The sequence below is a fragment of the Rhodnius prolixus genome, unplaced genomic scaffold (assembly GCF_049639745.1).
Source record: "Rhodnius prolixus isolate KJV_2025 unplaced genomic scaffold, Rpr scaffold_6, whole genome shotgun sequence".
Classification (NCBI taxonomy): domain Eukaryota; kingdom Metazoa; phylum Arthropoda; class Insecta; order Hemiptera; family Reduviidae; genus Rhodnius; species Rhodnius prolixus.
In genome coordinates this window covers 29235985-29249775 of record NW_027411634.1, presented here as the reverse complement: position 1 = coordinate 29249775, position 13791 = coordinate 29235985, and the positions used below count along the sequence as shown (strand labels likewise).

The 13791-nt window shown below is 29.6% G+C and overlaps 1 protein-coding gene across 23 annotated transcripts; it reads left to right on the top strand.

Annotated features, from left to right (window-relative positions):
* The first annotated feature begins 1141 nt into the window (after window positions 1-1141).
* LOC141460510 (proteasome subunit alpha type-2-like) lies at window positions 1142-13255 on the top strand. 23 transcript variants are annotated; one of them, XM_074140591.1, is made up of 17 exons: window positions 1223-1401; window positions 1949-2010; window positions 2178-2237; window positions 3084-3309; window positions 3553-3668; window positions 3772-3922; window positions 4024-4236; window positions 4900-5111; window positions 5251-5424; window positions 5543-5708; window positions 5778-6343; window positions 6691-6900; window positions 7693-8577; window positions 8667-8796; window positions 10238-10382; window positions 10778-10924; window positions 11015-13255. In XM_074140591.1, exons 13-15 carry the CDS (start codon window positions 8550-8552, stop codon window positions 10344-10346), a joined length of 267 nt encoding a protein of 88 aa, XP_073996692.1. In that variant the 5' UTR covers window positions 1223-1401; window positions 1949-2010; window positions 2178-2237; window positions 3084-3309; window positions 3553-3668; window positions 3772-3922; window positions 4024-4236; window positions 4900-5111; window positions 5251-5424; window positions 5543-5708; window positions 5778-6343; window positions 6691-6900; window positions 7693-8549; the 3' UTR covers window positions 10347-10382; window positions 10778-10924; window positions 11015-13255. The 23 variants fall into 23 exon arrangements, with proteins under 23 accessions (XP_073996703.1, XP_073996702.1, XP_073996704.1 ...); XM_074140584.1 differs by lacking the exon at window positions 3553-3668 and adding an exon at window positions 2392-2525; XM_074140592.1 differs by lacking the exon at window positions 3553-3668 and having other exon boundaries at window positions 3084-3268.
* The last annotated feature ends 536 nt before the right edge of the window (window positions 13256-13791 follow it).

Here is a 13791-nt window from a genome sequence, read left to right as displayed (position 1 = left end):
CTTTAATCCCGGCAATTGTGCAACACAGTCAACTCTCCCGCTTTGCATCTAAGGCATAAAACTTTACTTTATACTCCAATGGTCTGTTAGAGAAAAGCTTACATATCCCTCTCTCCCTGGGTTTCTCTTAACATGTTTTAAACAAAGTACCATGGTACTGTACTATGAGTACAGTACGTATTTAATGAAATTCGTTATAACCATTTTGAAGAAAATGTTGCAAATTGGATTTAGGTGATATTCCGCCGTTAAAGGGATTTCAATTGCCAGTTTGCAGTCAGATACCATGGTTTGGCCCAATTTAAACATTAAGTTTCAACTTCCTGCACATAGTGGCTTTAGAGATAATTTGTTCAAACCATTGTCTAAAACTACTTTTTTGGGTTTAAAAACAGATATTTCCTGTAATGTAAATTTGGCATCGTTGTAACACTTATCTTAGATAGTGAGAAAATAAAAATAACACATTAAGCTTTAAAAAATATTTTCAAATACAATCAATATTACTTATCCTTTAAAGTCAGTCACTTAAAAGTGCATTAATTAGTTTATATAATTTTCCTGGTTGTAGCTCTCTTCATTTTTTGAAAACTCATTTAAGGAAAGAAAATGCTAGTAAAATCTACGAGTAAATAAAGGGTTACCGTGTACATAATAAGCAGTTTTTCTATTAGTGAAATAAGTGAAATGTTGAAAGCCTTATCATTGTTGGAATACAATTATTTATTATAAAATCAAAGTTAATAAAGTAATTGGAATAATGTTTTGATAAAAAATATAAATACATTTATAATTGCGAGTTATGCACTGAGTAATCTAAATACGAGTATAATGTCTTTTTTTAAAGAAAGAAATATTGAATTTATTATTACAGACTCAACTCCACCTTAACTAGCAAAACAGGCAGAAGGTAAAATTAAAAATAAAATAAACTTAACCGATGAATACCGATGATTGCCGATTACATTCGGGTAGTTCCAGTTGAAACAGATTGTGGAAGGTAACAGCCCGCTAAGGCAGCATGGGTTCTGACCCATGTAAAATCTTTGTGTTAGTGCACTAATACATAGAAAATTGGTCACTAACACAAAGATCTTACGTGGGTTAGAACCTAACGTGCCTTAGCGGCCTGTTACCTTCCAATATCTGTTTCAACTATATACATACATCTCCCCGAATGAAGTCGGTAATCATCGGTATTCTTCGGGTCGGTTAATATTTAATTTAACCTTCTGTTTTAGTTTATTGGTTTGTTCCATTGCTAAAGTAGTGTACTGGATGTATTGTGCTGGAAGTAATTATTTGATCTTAACATTAATAAATGTGATTTGAATTAATAGTTAATCTCTGGATTATTTAACAACTGAAAAAAAATCAATGTCATGATGCCAATCATTTAAGGTACAATAAATTACCGTTAAAAATATGTGTTTCCGAAAAGATTAATTTTAATTTCCCTCTCAAGGTATGTAGCCAGTAATAAAATAAGGATTTGTTCTATCTCTAAGAATAACAAAATATCTTCCAAAAGCATGAAAATTCGTCCATATTCTTTTTTAAAGCTTATCTCTAAATCCTATTCATTGAAGGCCTTTTAAATGGCCTTTTACCGGCTCTTGGTCTAAGGGCAGAATTTGAATCATGTATCACATTTCGTTCCATTTGAGGTTTTTTTTAAAAAATGTTATAACGCTATCTGTGGATGGTAGGTAATACTCTCATGATTCTTTGTTTGTTTTTTACTGCCTTAATTTGCTTAATGTAAAACCTTTTCTTTGTTGCAGTTAGTTGATTTTTGTCCATTAATTAAGCTTCTGTAAGAGTTTCTACTGATTTCTTATGCATTGAAAATTTACCAATTACGATCAAAGAGATGCCACTTAATGTAAATTTAGTGTTACGAGATTTTCAATGATTTCTAAGCATGTTTATTTTCTGTTATTCTTAGTTCTATTGGATTTTCATGAGAGAACTTTATTGTCCAGCATTGCTGTATCAACAAACTGACAGGTATTTTTATAAGTAGTTCTTAAGAAGATCATAAGCTCTTTTTTAATTTCCCTGTAATTTAGTTAGGTTTTGTACAATTTGTGATATACTTTATCTCTGCCTATATATTTGTGAAAATATCTCTATCGCTTTTACTGAACACTATTATCTGGTATATTGATTTTCAGTAAGGACTAGATCATCTTCAGGAATTATACGTACTACTAACATTTGATATGCATTAAATTGTGAGTTAATAAGACTTTGATATTTTATTTTATATACATAAGTATAAATAATTCTTTGTTATAATTTGTTACAAAACTTTTATACCTAAAATAATGTAAGTTTTTTGGCCATAATCGAAATAGTCTTTAAAAAAATCAGTTCTTTTGCTTTTAGTTTCAAGTTCCATTGGTATCATTCATCAGGATCTTTTAAGTGATTACTGCTCTCTCTAGTTAACATTAGAAGATGACAGAATCACCCTCAGATGCAGCTAATGAAGACCCAGAAAAGAACAATAATTTAAAAATGTACACATCTTTTTATTTCTTGTGTATCCTAATTTTTCTGATTTCAGGGAAGTTCCTCTTTTTGGTGTCCCAATATCTCTTACTATTATTATTAGTGTTAATAGTATTTTGTAATGCACACATATTTCATTAGATTAACGTGTAGATGTAATAGATATATGTATATAAATATATGTAATAATAATCCTCATCCACTCCTCTTAAAAAATATGTGGATTTTAACAATAACATTCCATTAGTATTTTTTGAACTACTTTTAAGCTCGTTTCGGTGACAGCTTTTGTGCATAAAATGTGAAGACACAAGCAATGAATCTGCTTTATATGTGGATTTTAACAACAACATTCCATTAGTATTTTTTTAATTTCTTTTAAGCTCGTTTCGGTGACTGCTTTTGTGCATAAAATGTGAAGACAAGCAATGAATCTGCTCTTTTTTTTTTCTTTTTTTTAAAAACAGAGAATCAGTGATAGGCCAACAATATGATAATGTAACGTGATTGCAGTATTATATGGGTGCTTCATATTTCTAATATTATATCTTAATTGAATGTTACAGATTTTTTCAGACAGTGGAACTGGAAGATGCTGTACGTTCCGCTAATCTAACACTGAAGGAAGGATGTGAAGTTCAAGTGACAGCCGATGATTTAGTAGAAGGTGTCTGCAGCGAAGCGAGATTTATAGTTCTGGAACCGTTCACAAAGAGACTACCGAGCGCACATTTCTTAAGGGAAAAATAAGGTTGCGTCCAACTGTTGTTTTCTTAGTGAAACAGGCAGAAGGTTGTTAGTTGTTGCAATGTTTTTAAAATTTATTCAGTAATTATTCCAAGTAACATAATTATAATTATGATTGTGACCTCCAAACATTTTCCGCGTATTACGTTTGGATAGGTATTTGTAGTAATTTTTTTGCAAAATATTTTTAAAAAAATCTTTCAAATTCTTTTACTGTTCTCGAAGCAAACTAATAAGAATCGTTCAACAAAAAATTCAATAATAATAAATTAAAGTGCTTCATCTTAGGTTGTAACAATATTAAACGTGCCACAGATCTCTAATAAGTAAAAGTGATTATTTAATTACCAATTGGATGGTACTTATTCAAAGGAGAATGTCGAGTGAAATCAAGCACTTAATTGGTATGTCGCAAAGAAATAAAAATAGGTCAAAGGAAAGAACACAAATTAAAAAAAAAACACATATTTTTGTGAATCCTTACTTTCTTAATTATTCTGATTTCAGAGGAATTCTTTCTTTTGGTGTTTCACAATACTTCAGTGGATAAGATGATGTAATTACATTGTTCCAATGTGATTCATCTGTTGTTTAATATCTCTGGAAAACCGTAGCAATAGGGAAGAAATATATTAATGAGAAAACTTCTTGAAATAAGGTTGCTTTTATAAAAATAATATTTGTTAACATAAACTAATAAAAATTATTTGTGTCAATGGCAATAGGTGTTTTGTATTTAACTCGTTCTTTTGTTGTTAGTTGGATGGAGTGTAGAAGGAGTGGGTTTACGATCGAAATAAGCTGCACCTAATAAATCTATTGGATTTCATCAAACTTCCTTTTAATTGGTGTATAGAGATTTTTTTTTTTTTTTGCTACTAAAAACAAATATAAATTAAATTGTACGGAGGACTTACTATTAGTTAGATGGATTTAACATCCTTTTTTATCATATTGGAATGATTTATAGTGGTAAGAAAACTTTTTAAAAATAATTTTGCAAGGCTATATTATTTTTATTTGGCAATTTTAGTTGAAATCTATTGATAATTTGGAACTTATGCGCCTTGATTGACGTTAATTGGTTAAAACGAGTAAGAAAAATGGCATAGCACAGTAAATTAATTTATGAAGGTATACGCAAGCCTCAAATAATGCTAAAGGTAGCTTTTGTTTTGCAAGAGTATATTCAAATAGCGCTGTAGTTAAAAATATTTCAATACTTATATATTCTCCTATAAAGTTTAAGTGTTGTGAATCATGCGTCACAAACGTAATTGATCAATTAATTGATGTGTTCTGTCACCTTACTAAATTGTACGGTACGAAATTAATGCTGATTATGGGGTGAAACTAATCACTAATTTTGTATTTCACTAGTCTGCACAGAATGTTCAGACTTTCGCCAAGTATAATTTTTTTTTTTTTTTTTTGCTATAGAGAGGAAGATAAAAGGCAGAACAGTTACTATAGAAGTATTGTAGTATAGTGTTGGAGGCAAAGATTTGTAGAATAAAGATGATTGAATTAGAAATGAATTTTCGCAACTAACTGTTCTGAATGGAGAAGAAGAACTCAGTTGTTTCTAAATTCTAATTGAACCTCACTAATGAACATATGAAATCAATATTGCAGGTGTTTATTCCTGAAGAGCAATAGAAGAAGTTACGAAGGTAATACTTGCTTCTGTACTTCACACACAGCCAATAAAAAGTAAATAAAGAGAGGGGTAATATCTTCATCCTTCTTACATTCAAAATAAAAGTGAAATAAGAATTAAGAGACCTTTGCAATTTTAAATTCAGCTCTGCAGTTAAATTATATTACACCAACGAACTTTAATCAAGGTAAGGAAACACTAATGTTACGACCATTTGTTTAATTTCAGTGACTTTCAGCAACACACGGTATTATCTAACCCTCCGATAACTTGACCGAAGAATATCCAACAGATTATAATTTTCAAAATATTCTTTTATCTTGTAGCACACAATCTTTTCCAAAGATTTAGGAACTGTAGAGAAAAATATGGGAAAGTGTCTATTGGGAGAATGCTTGGATGTAATAAAATTTCCATATTTTGCCGTCGCTACTTATCTGGAATGTACAAGATACAAAGCAATAGTTCAAATAGTAGGATATCAACACTTGGAAGAGATGGTGCGTATGTGTTTTTTATAAATGTGCTTACATATTTTAAAACCAGGTAATATTTTTTCTTTTCTTTTTTTTTTTTTGTTCAAATAACTCACTCCCATTTCAACAAAAATATTTGTAGCGCACTAATAAAATAAACTTTTACCACCAAGCATAAACAAAAATCACAAATTTTAAGGAAACGATGTAGACTGGATAAAAGCTACCAGCTGAGTGAGAGAGATGTTCATTGGACTTTTACAATTTCCTGCTCTTATTCCTACCCTATATGTAATCATGTAAGGAAGGTAAGGAAGTAAAATTCTATGAATGCTTCTTATCCCCAATATCAAACGGTTATTTACTGTATGTTACAGATATTCTGAGACATTGGAACTGGCTGGTGATGTACATACTGCTATTGGATACCTGAAGGAAGGATTTGATTAAGTTAACCGGTTTAGAATTGTACATCACAAAATTCATTGATCAGTTAATTGAAGAACTTCATGTTTTCATTATTTTATGGGATGCCACTTGAGTCTTTCAAGTAAACTGTCAATGGTTAGTTTAGCAACATATAATGAATACAAATTGTTTGGTACGCAAAATAGAAAACCGTGGAGTGAAATTAAGCACTGAAATTGGTCATCAAAATGTAAACAAATAGTTGAAATGTTAATATTTCAACCAACCTCTATTTTCTTTGGCGATTTTCAAAAGAACTGCAAAGAAACCAATCAGTAAATTAGTCTTTAATTTGTGTTTTTTATTGAGCCGTTCACTGCACAACTCGATTAACACCATAAAACAAAAAAAATTTGAGGATGAAAATTTGAATTTGACATGTCGAGATTAGAGGACTGCTGGGAAAACTGAGGATCGCAAAAAGATGAGGACTGCTCACAATAATGTAACGCACTATTCTCAGACTGAGTAGCAGGTATATTATTTTATCAATTACAAGTAATAATTTCTGTTCCACAATTCTTTACTTCAAAGACGAGTTGGTAGAATTGATATAAAGCAACTTCCGCAGCTCTTAATAAATATGTAAATCTAAACACAAACTAACCTTTAGAGAATTTTAGTTCTCTCTTTCTCCTTAGCTACTTTCGGTGGCACTGTTGAATGTACAATCATTAGCAAAGTTTCTTAATTTTTGTTATTAGAGAGAGTGAGTGAGAAAAACATCACCTATTTAATAATTGGAGGGAATAGTAGTATTATGTATATGCTTCTTACCTCCAAAATCACAAAGTTGTTAACTCTTATAATTGAATTTTACAGATATTTCGAGACATTGCTACTAGATGATGCTGTACATTCAGCTAATCCAACAGTGAAGGAAGGATTTGCACATGGCAGCCGATAATGTAGAATGTGGTGTCTGAGGTGAGCGGGATTTAGAGTAATATAGAACCTATCCGGAAGAATCTGCTCTGAGAACATTGCTTAAGGGAACTGTAACTCTGTCAAGAAAACATTCATCAGTTCAAAGTTAGATATCTTTTTAATATATAAATGAAAATTAAGTGAAATTTTGTAAACAAAATTATATCCCACCTAAACCTTATCACATTAAAAGCTTAGAAGACGTAAGTTGTTCAAATTTCTGCTTCAATAAAAAGAGAAGCTAAATTAATTAATTACAAACATGAAATACTAGTTATCTTTTTCAAAAACTGAAACCGTCACGTCGACATTCTCATGTACAAATGAGGATTGCAAATATTCCGATAACTCACCATTACACCTAATTGAAGCAGATTCACAGTAGTTAAATGGATTGGGTTTATATTTGGAATAAAACTTTAATTAAGGTAGTCGGTATTTTATTTGTTTCTCTGTTTAACAATAATTTGTACTCTTAAGCATAGATAAAGTTAGAAATTGCAAAGTAAATTTATAAAGCTGATTTACAACTGATGAGGTTGTTAATCATTAATTTCTGAAGCTATAAATAAGTGAGGAGAGATATAGTACACTAATTTCCTAAAGAAAGCTGCATTCAATTGAAAAATAGGAAACAAAAGCCATATCTTTTCAGCTGATGAAAGTTGGGTTCACTAATTATTTATTTAGTGAATTCTTTTCTACTAAGCACAATTTTATTTTAAAAGTAAAAATAATCAAACTAATGAATAACCTTGTGTCTGTCAGCTTGTAAATTATGCTTATAGTAAAACTATGTGCTTTGCACATCCTTTTTAATTTTGTGTACACCTTATAATTTCAAATATTTTTTAAGGATATTATTGCATGTAATAGATACATTTTATTCTTTTTCAGTAATAAAAAAAGGGGCAGCTCTCTTTCTGACTTTTAGCTTTTCAATTGATTGAAATTCACAATACTGTGGCTAAAAATCATTTAAAAAAGCTTATATTGAAGGAATACAAATTATTTTATTAATATATGTAGATATTAAATATTTAAATAAAATAATAAAGATAAAAATGAACGTAAACAAAAAAAAAGCTCCTACGCTGGTTTGTATCCTAATACAATACTTGATATTTTGACCATTTTTAAGGTAGTTAAAGCTTTTATCCAGTTTGCAGAGCGCTCATGTGGCGACTTTTGTAAACATAAATGAAAACAATCTTTTTATTTAGTCTATATTTATTTGGAGTGTGTATTGAGCATTGCTAATTTGTTTAGGCCACGATTTTATTATTTTTTGTGTATATTTTTAAATTTTAACGATGGAATAGGAAATAGCAAAGTAATATCATTCCAATGTGATTCATCATGTGCAAATTATGCTTTGGAAGCTGCAGTAATACGGAATTATTTTAAAGTAAAATTTTCCTAGAAAATATGTTATTTATTATAATTATAATCTTTCTGCTATTATTTTCTATTGGCTAGATTGATATGTGGATGTAAGGCATATAAGAGAGAAAAAAAACGCTGCTCCTAATGGACCTTTGGATTTTAACACAAATTTCTCTAGTTGAATTTTTATGGAAGTATTATTGCCGTTCCTGGGAATTCAGTTATTTTCTTTGTTTCTGGTTCTATTGTATAATTCATCAGCACATTTTGTGAGAGTTTCAGTTATCTATGGTTAACATTAGAAGATAACAGAATCAGTACATCAATACAATTCAGTTTTTAAAATACAATTTAAGGTGGAGATAACAATGGATCATATTGGATTGTATTATAGTGGTAAGAATTTTTTTTCAAATAATTTTGCAAGGCAATAAATATAAGAATTTTAATTAAAGTCTATCGACAATTTGTTGGTATGAGTCCAGATTATCGTTTATTGGTTATAACAAGCCAGAAAAATGGAATAGCAATATTAATTTTAAATACTGTGAAAAGATACACTCGCCACATCTATGCCAAAGGTGGCTATGGTTGTGCTGGAGTATATTCAAATAGGTACGTAGTTAAAACTTATTAAAATCATTCAAATTCTTTTTCTTTGAAGTTTAACTATTGGAAATCGTATATCGTAAAATTCATTGATCATTTAATTGAAGTTCTTCATCATCTCACGTTTTCATTATATTGAGGGTTGCGCTTGTCTCCAACAAGTAACTTTCAGTTGATACAAATTGTACGGATCAAAATTAAAGCAGATTGTGGGATGAAACCGATCACTTGGAGAAGTATAAAATTAGGTATTAACTGACCTGGTGTTTCAAAAGTCTAATAGAGCCTTAATAATGAACATATTAAATAAATATTGCAAGTGATTATAACTGAAATGCTTTACAAGAGAAGTTATCATGGAAGTACTTGCTTCTGTATCTCACACTTGAAGAGTCAAGAAATATGAAGTGAGGGGTAATATGTTCGTTCATTTCTCCTTGCATTCAAAATAGAACGGACACAAAAATTAAGAAACCTTTGCAATATTATGTTCACCTCTACATTAAAATAATTATACATCAACGAATAATAATCAAGGTAAGGAAATATTGAGGTTGCGACCTGTTTTCTTAAAGAAATAAGCAAGGTTTTTAATATGTACATTTTAAAGGTGCACATATTTAAAATTTTGTTATAAGTTTTAAATTAGGGATCATTAATTTGATTATTCCACGATAGTATTATATTGACAACCAAACATTTTGCGGGTATCACGTATGGAATAGTGATTGGCCATCATTTTCAAAATGAAACTAATAGTTATATTGTTGATACTTAACAAACATGGCATGGGTTTTAGAAATATGAAACGTAATATTACTTTTTTTAAGTGTGATCTTATGATCCTTGGTTCATAGCGGTAAGAAATTGTTATAATAATAAGTTCAATTTGTGAATTATTTTGAGAATTTCAAATAAAATTTATCGATAACTTTGTGTATGTCCTGATCCTCCTTAATTGTTTAAGTAAGCAAGAAAAAAGGCAGTGCAATATTAATTAATTTATGGTAAAATGATACCATTTTCTACGAGTGAAAAGAACGACCATAGTTGTACAAGAGTATATTACTATACTATAGTAATACTATACAGAATACTATAGTAAAAAATATTTAAATCATTAAAGTTCTTTTAATATTCTTGAAGATTAACTAATGAGAATCGTGCATCACAAAAATGCATTAAATCAATTAAATAAAGTGCTTCATCTTTAAGATCTAGTTATTTTTAAGAGGTGCCTCAAATCGCTAACAACTAAAACTAATAGGCTTTATTACCAATTGAGTGGTACATTAAAAAAGAAAAGAAAAGAGGAGTGAAATGAGTTACTTAATTGGTATCTCAAAAAAAAAGAAAAAGCAGCTTTCTCTCGGTGAAATTATTTGTTACCACTGAGAAAGGGAATATTGGCTTTATATAACTTGTTTTATTTTGCTCCATTTTTTAGATTGCGAAATGAGACTGGCGCAACTTCATTGCCTGAGAAAAATGCAAAGAGGACTTTCGAGAAAATTCTGAGATATTACCAAATTGGAAAGATTGTCCTACGGTCCTAGATACAGTGTGACGTCTTTTTTGGCTGCTGTTCCTTGGTAATGACTTCTTCTAATCTTCAAACTGAAATCTAACCACTATTCTCAAACTGAGAAGCATTTATTTATTTTTTATTCTAGACATTCATAAATGTTTATGCTTATAAGTAAATCTCTTACAATTGTTAAGGACTAATTCTTTAATCCTTAAATTAAGAGAGTACTTTTGCCTTCGCCGGTAAAATATAATTTATTTTCTTGCAAGTTTCCTGTTCTATTGTACCATCAGAACGTTTCGAGTAGGATTCAGTAGTATGTGGTTAAAATTAGATAATGGAATCACCTTCAAAAAATTCCGATGAAGGCCAACAATCGATAGAGGAAAGAGCAATAATTAAAAACAAAAGACACTTATTTTTTGTGTATACTTACTTTCTTAATTCTTCTGATTTCAGAGGAGTTCTTCCTTTCGGTGTTACACTATTAATCAGTGGATGGTATGATTGCAAACACACATTATTCCAGTGTGTTGCTTATTATGCATGGAAAGCTAAAGCAATAGGGAAGAATTATTTTAATGAGACAACTTTTCTTGAAATAAGGTTGGTTTTATAATAATAATAATAATAATTATTTTTGTCAATGGCATGTAGTGTTTTGTATTCCACTCTTTTTTGTTGATGGTCATGTAGGTGGAGTAAGATCGAAATCCACAGCACTTAATGGATCTTTGGAGTTTAACAAACTTCCTTTTACTTTGTATTAAAGTACTTTTGCTACTGAAAATAAGTATAAATTAAATTCCTACGAAGAACTTACTGTTTGTAAGGTGGAGGAAAGAACCAATCATATTGGAATGATTTAAAGTGATAAGAAATCATCTTTTGCAAGATTAAATATTTTTCATTTTAATTAAAATATATGCTATAGGTGGCTATTTTGTGCAAGAGTATATTAAAACTGTCCGGTAGGACAGTTGTATAAGGGTTGATTAAAAAGAGTATGTATTGTATTTAAACAATATTTCAATATTCATTATTCCTTTAACATTCTATGAAGTTTACTTGCTTAGAATAATACATCACAAAATCTATTGATCAGTTAATTGAAGAGCTTCAAGTTGTCATTATTAAAAGTGTTGCCACTGTCTCTTACAAGAAAAACGTCAATGATTAGTTTTGCAACATTCAATTAAAAAAAAAGTGGTTGGTATGCAAAATAGAAGACCTTGGAGTGAAATTGGCACTGAATTATTGGTCATCAAAATATGAGCAGAAGAAAGTTTAATGTTACAACCATCGTCTATTTTCATTGGCGAATTTTTTAAAAATCTATTTTGAAGACACTATTATATGTCACTATATAATAGTCTATAAAATAGTTTGAATCACTATTATATGTCTTAATTTTTAAAATTAATTGTAAGAGTACTGTTCACCACTTTTGTCACTAATGATTAGAATAGAATATATGAAATATTTGTATTAATAGCGAGTAGTATTTCATCATGCAAACATTTATTTTTGTTCTCAGTCAAAAGGACTTTTAGATGCAGACGATATGAGAGGCCAATTAGCTAGTGATTGGGAATTGTTATTTTAATAATTTAACATGAGAATTAATTACAATTGAAATTAAAAATTGTGCCTTCAGTTTTATTAAAATTACAAAGTTCTGTTCTTCTTCTTCTACTGTATCATCCAAAATTCCAAGAGAAAGATAGAATATTGCCTTTTGTTTTACAACGGTGCCCATTTTTACAGTAGTCTTTCACAATGTAAAACAAGTTATAATTTTTTTTTATTTTTTCCGTTGAACATAACTGTTTACTGTATCCTTGCCCGGTTTCGGGCTTTCAACCATGATCAGAAGTAGATAATTTGGTTAGATTTTCGATTTTGACTGAACTTATTTTGATATTAATGAAGTTAATATATCTAGGCCAAATTATTAAACTGCCATTGATAATAGTTGAAAATCCGCAACAGGTCAACATTCAATATAAGTGCTGCGGAAGATAAAATCAAAGATTACCCAGAACTGCAAGCATTTAACAATTGTTTACAAGTATAAGCCCAGTAGATGACTTACTTAGGCTCTTAGTCGAAAATATGACGTGAAATATAAAAATATGACACATCCTGGTAGTAATCTAACTTCCAATTTTATAATAGTATTTTTAGAAATCTCCTACAATAACTAAATATAACGAGATACCTCGAGTCCAATTGATCTGTTCCTGTTTTTTAATTTTTGTTAATTTGTTTTTAAATCTACTTTCAATTTCCTTTCTGTGTTGGTGTTTTTGCATAAAATGTAATATCAGCAACGTTTTTGAGATAGAAGAGATTGTGAGTAAGAAAGACACCATCTATTTAATCAATTAAGTGAATTGTAATATTTATCTCCAATATCACAAAGTCGTTGACTCTCATAATTGAATGTTCCAGATATTACAATACATTGGAAATAAATGATGCTGTACATTGAGGTAATCTAATACTGAAAGGAGGATTTGCAGCACAAATGGTAGCTCGTAATACAGAAGTTGGTGAAGGCGATGAAGTGGGATTTTGTGTAATACATCTACATATCACAAAGAAACTATTCCTTAAGAAATTGTGATTCTGCCAGGAAAACATTTCATCAGTTAAAGTTTGCTGTTCAAAGGAGTTTTCCTTTATATTATTGCTATTATTGTAAAATTCGTTTCCTCCTTTAAATATATGAATATAATTAGGGTATTATTTTCTTTAAAATTATATCCCACCTAAACCTTATTAAATTGAAATCTTAGAAGACATAAAGTATTCAGTTTATGCCAGTTGTAGATTTTTTCAGTCCTAGTTGATAAATCAAATCTTTGTTCAAATCTAAGCGAAAGATAAGCTGAAATAATTATAAAACAAACGCAAAAAAATTAGAAAAAAAGATTGGGCGATATTAAAAGAACAATTTATGTACCATGTAAAAGTAAAATTTCTATAATAAAATACATAAAATAAATATATTTTTCAGTATGTGTTTTACTTTGCATGTTATTTACGGCTTTTTTATAATTAATTAATTTTTAATTTTATTCACAATATGCGCCACGGTAGCCGAACAGTTAAGAGGTGAGACCTGTAAAGCTCGATTCCCGGTCTTAGGACTTGGGCTTTATTTAATGATGAAGAAAAGGAATTTTACCGCCTCCGTTCGCGAGAACTTATTAGTAGTTGGACGTAAAAAAGGTAAATAAAGGAAAAAAAGGCAATTACTTTACTTTACTTATTTACAATAATTTATTATTTCATAAGCGTAGTTAATAAATGGAACATTCACTTTTATTTTTGGCCTTCATACGCTTTAAATAACATTTAATTAAGTAACTATAAAAAATAAGCTTGGAAGTAACTTTTTGTAAAGTAGCAGGTGCTGCTCACTGGCAGTCATTCTACAAACTAACATTTCTCTAAACTACATTATT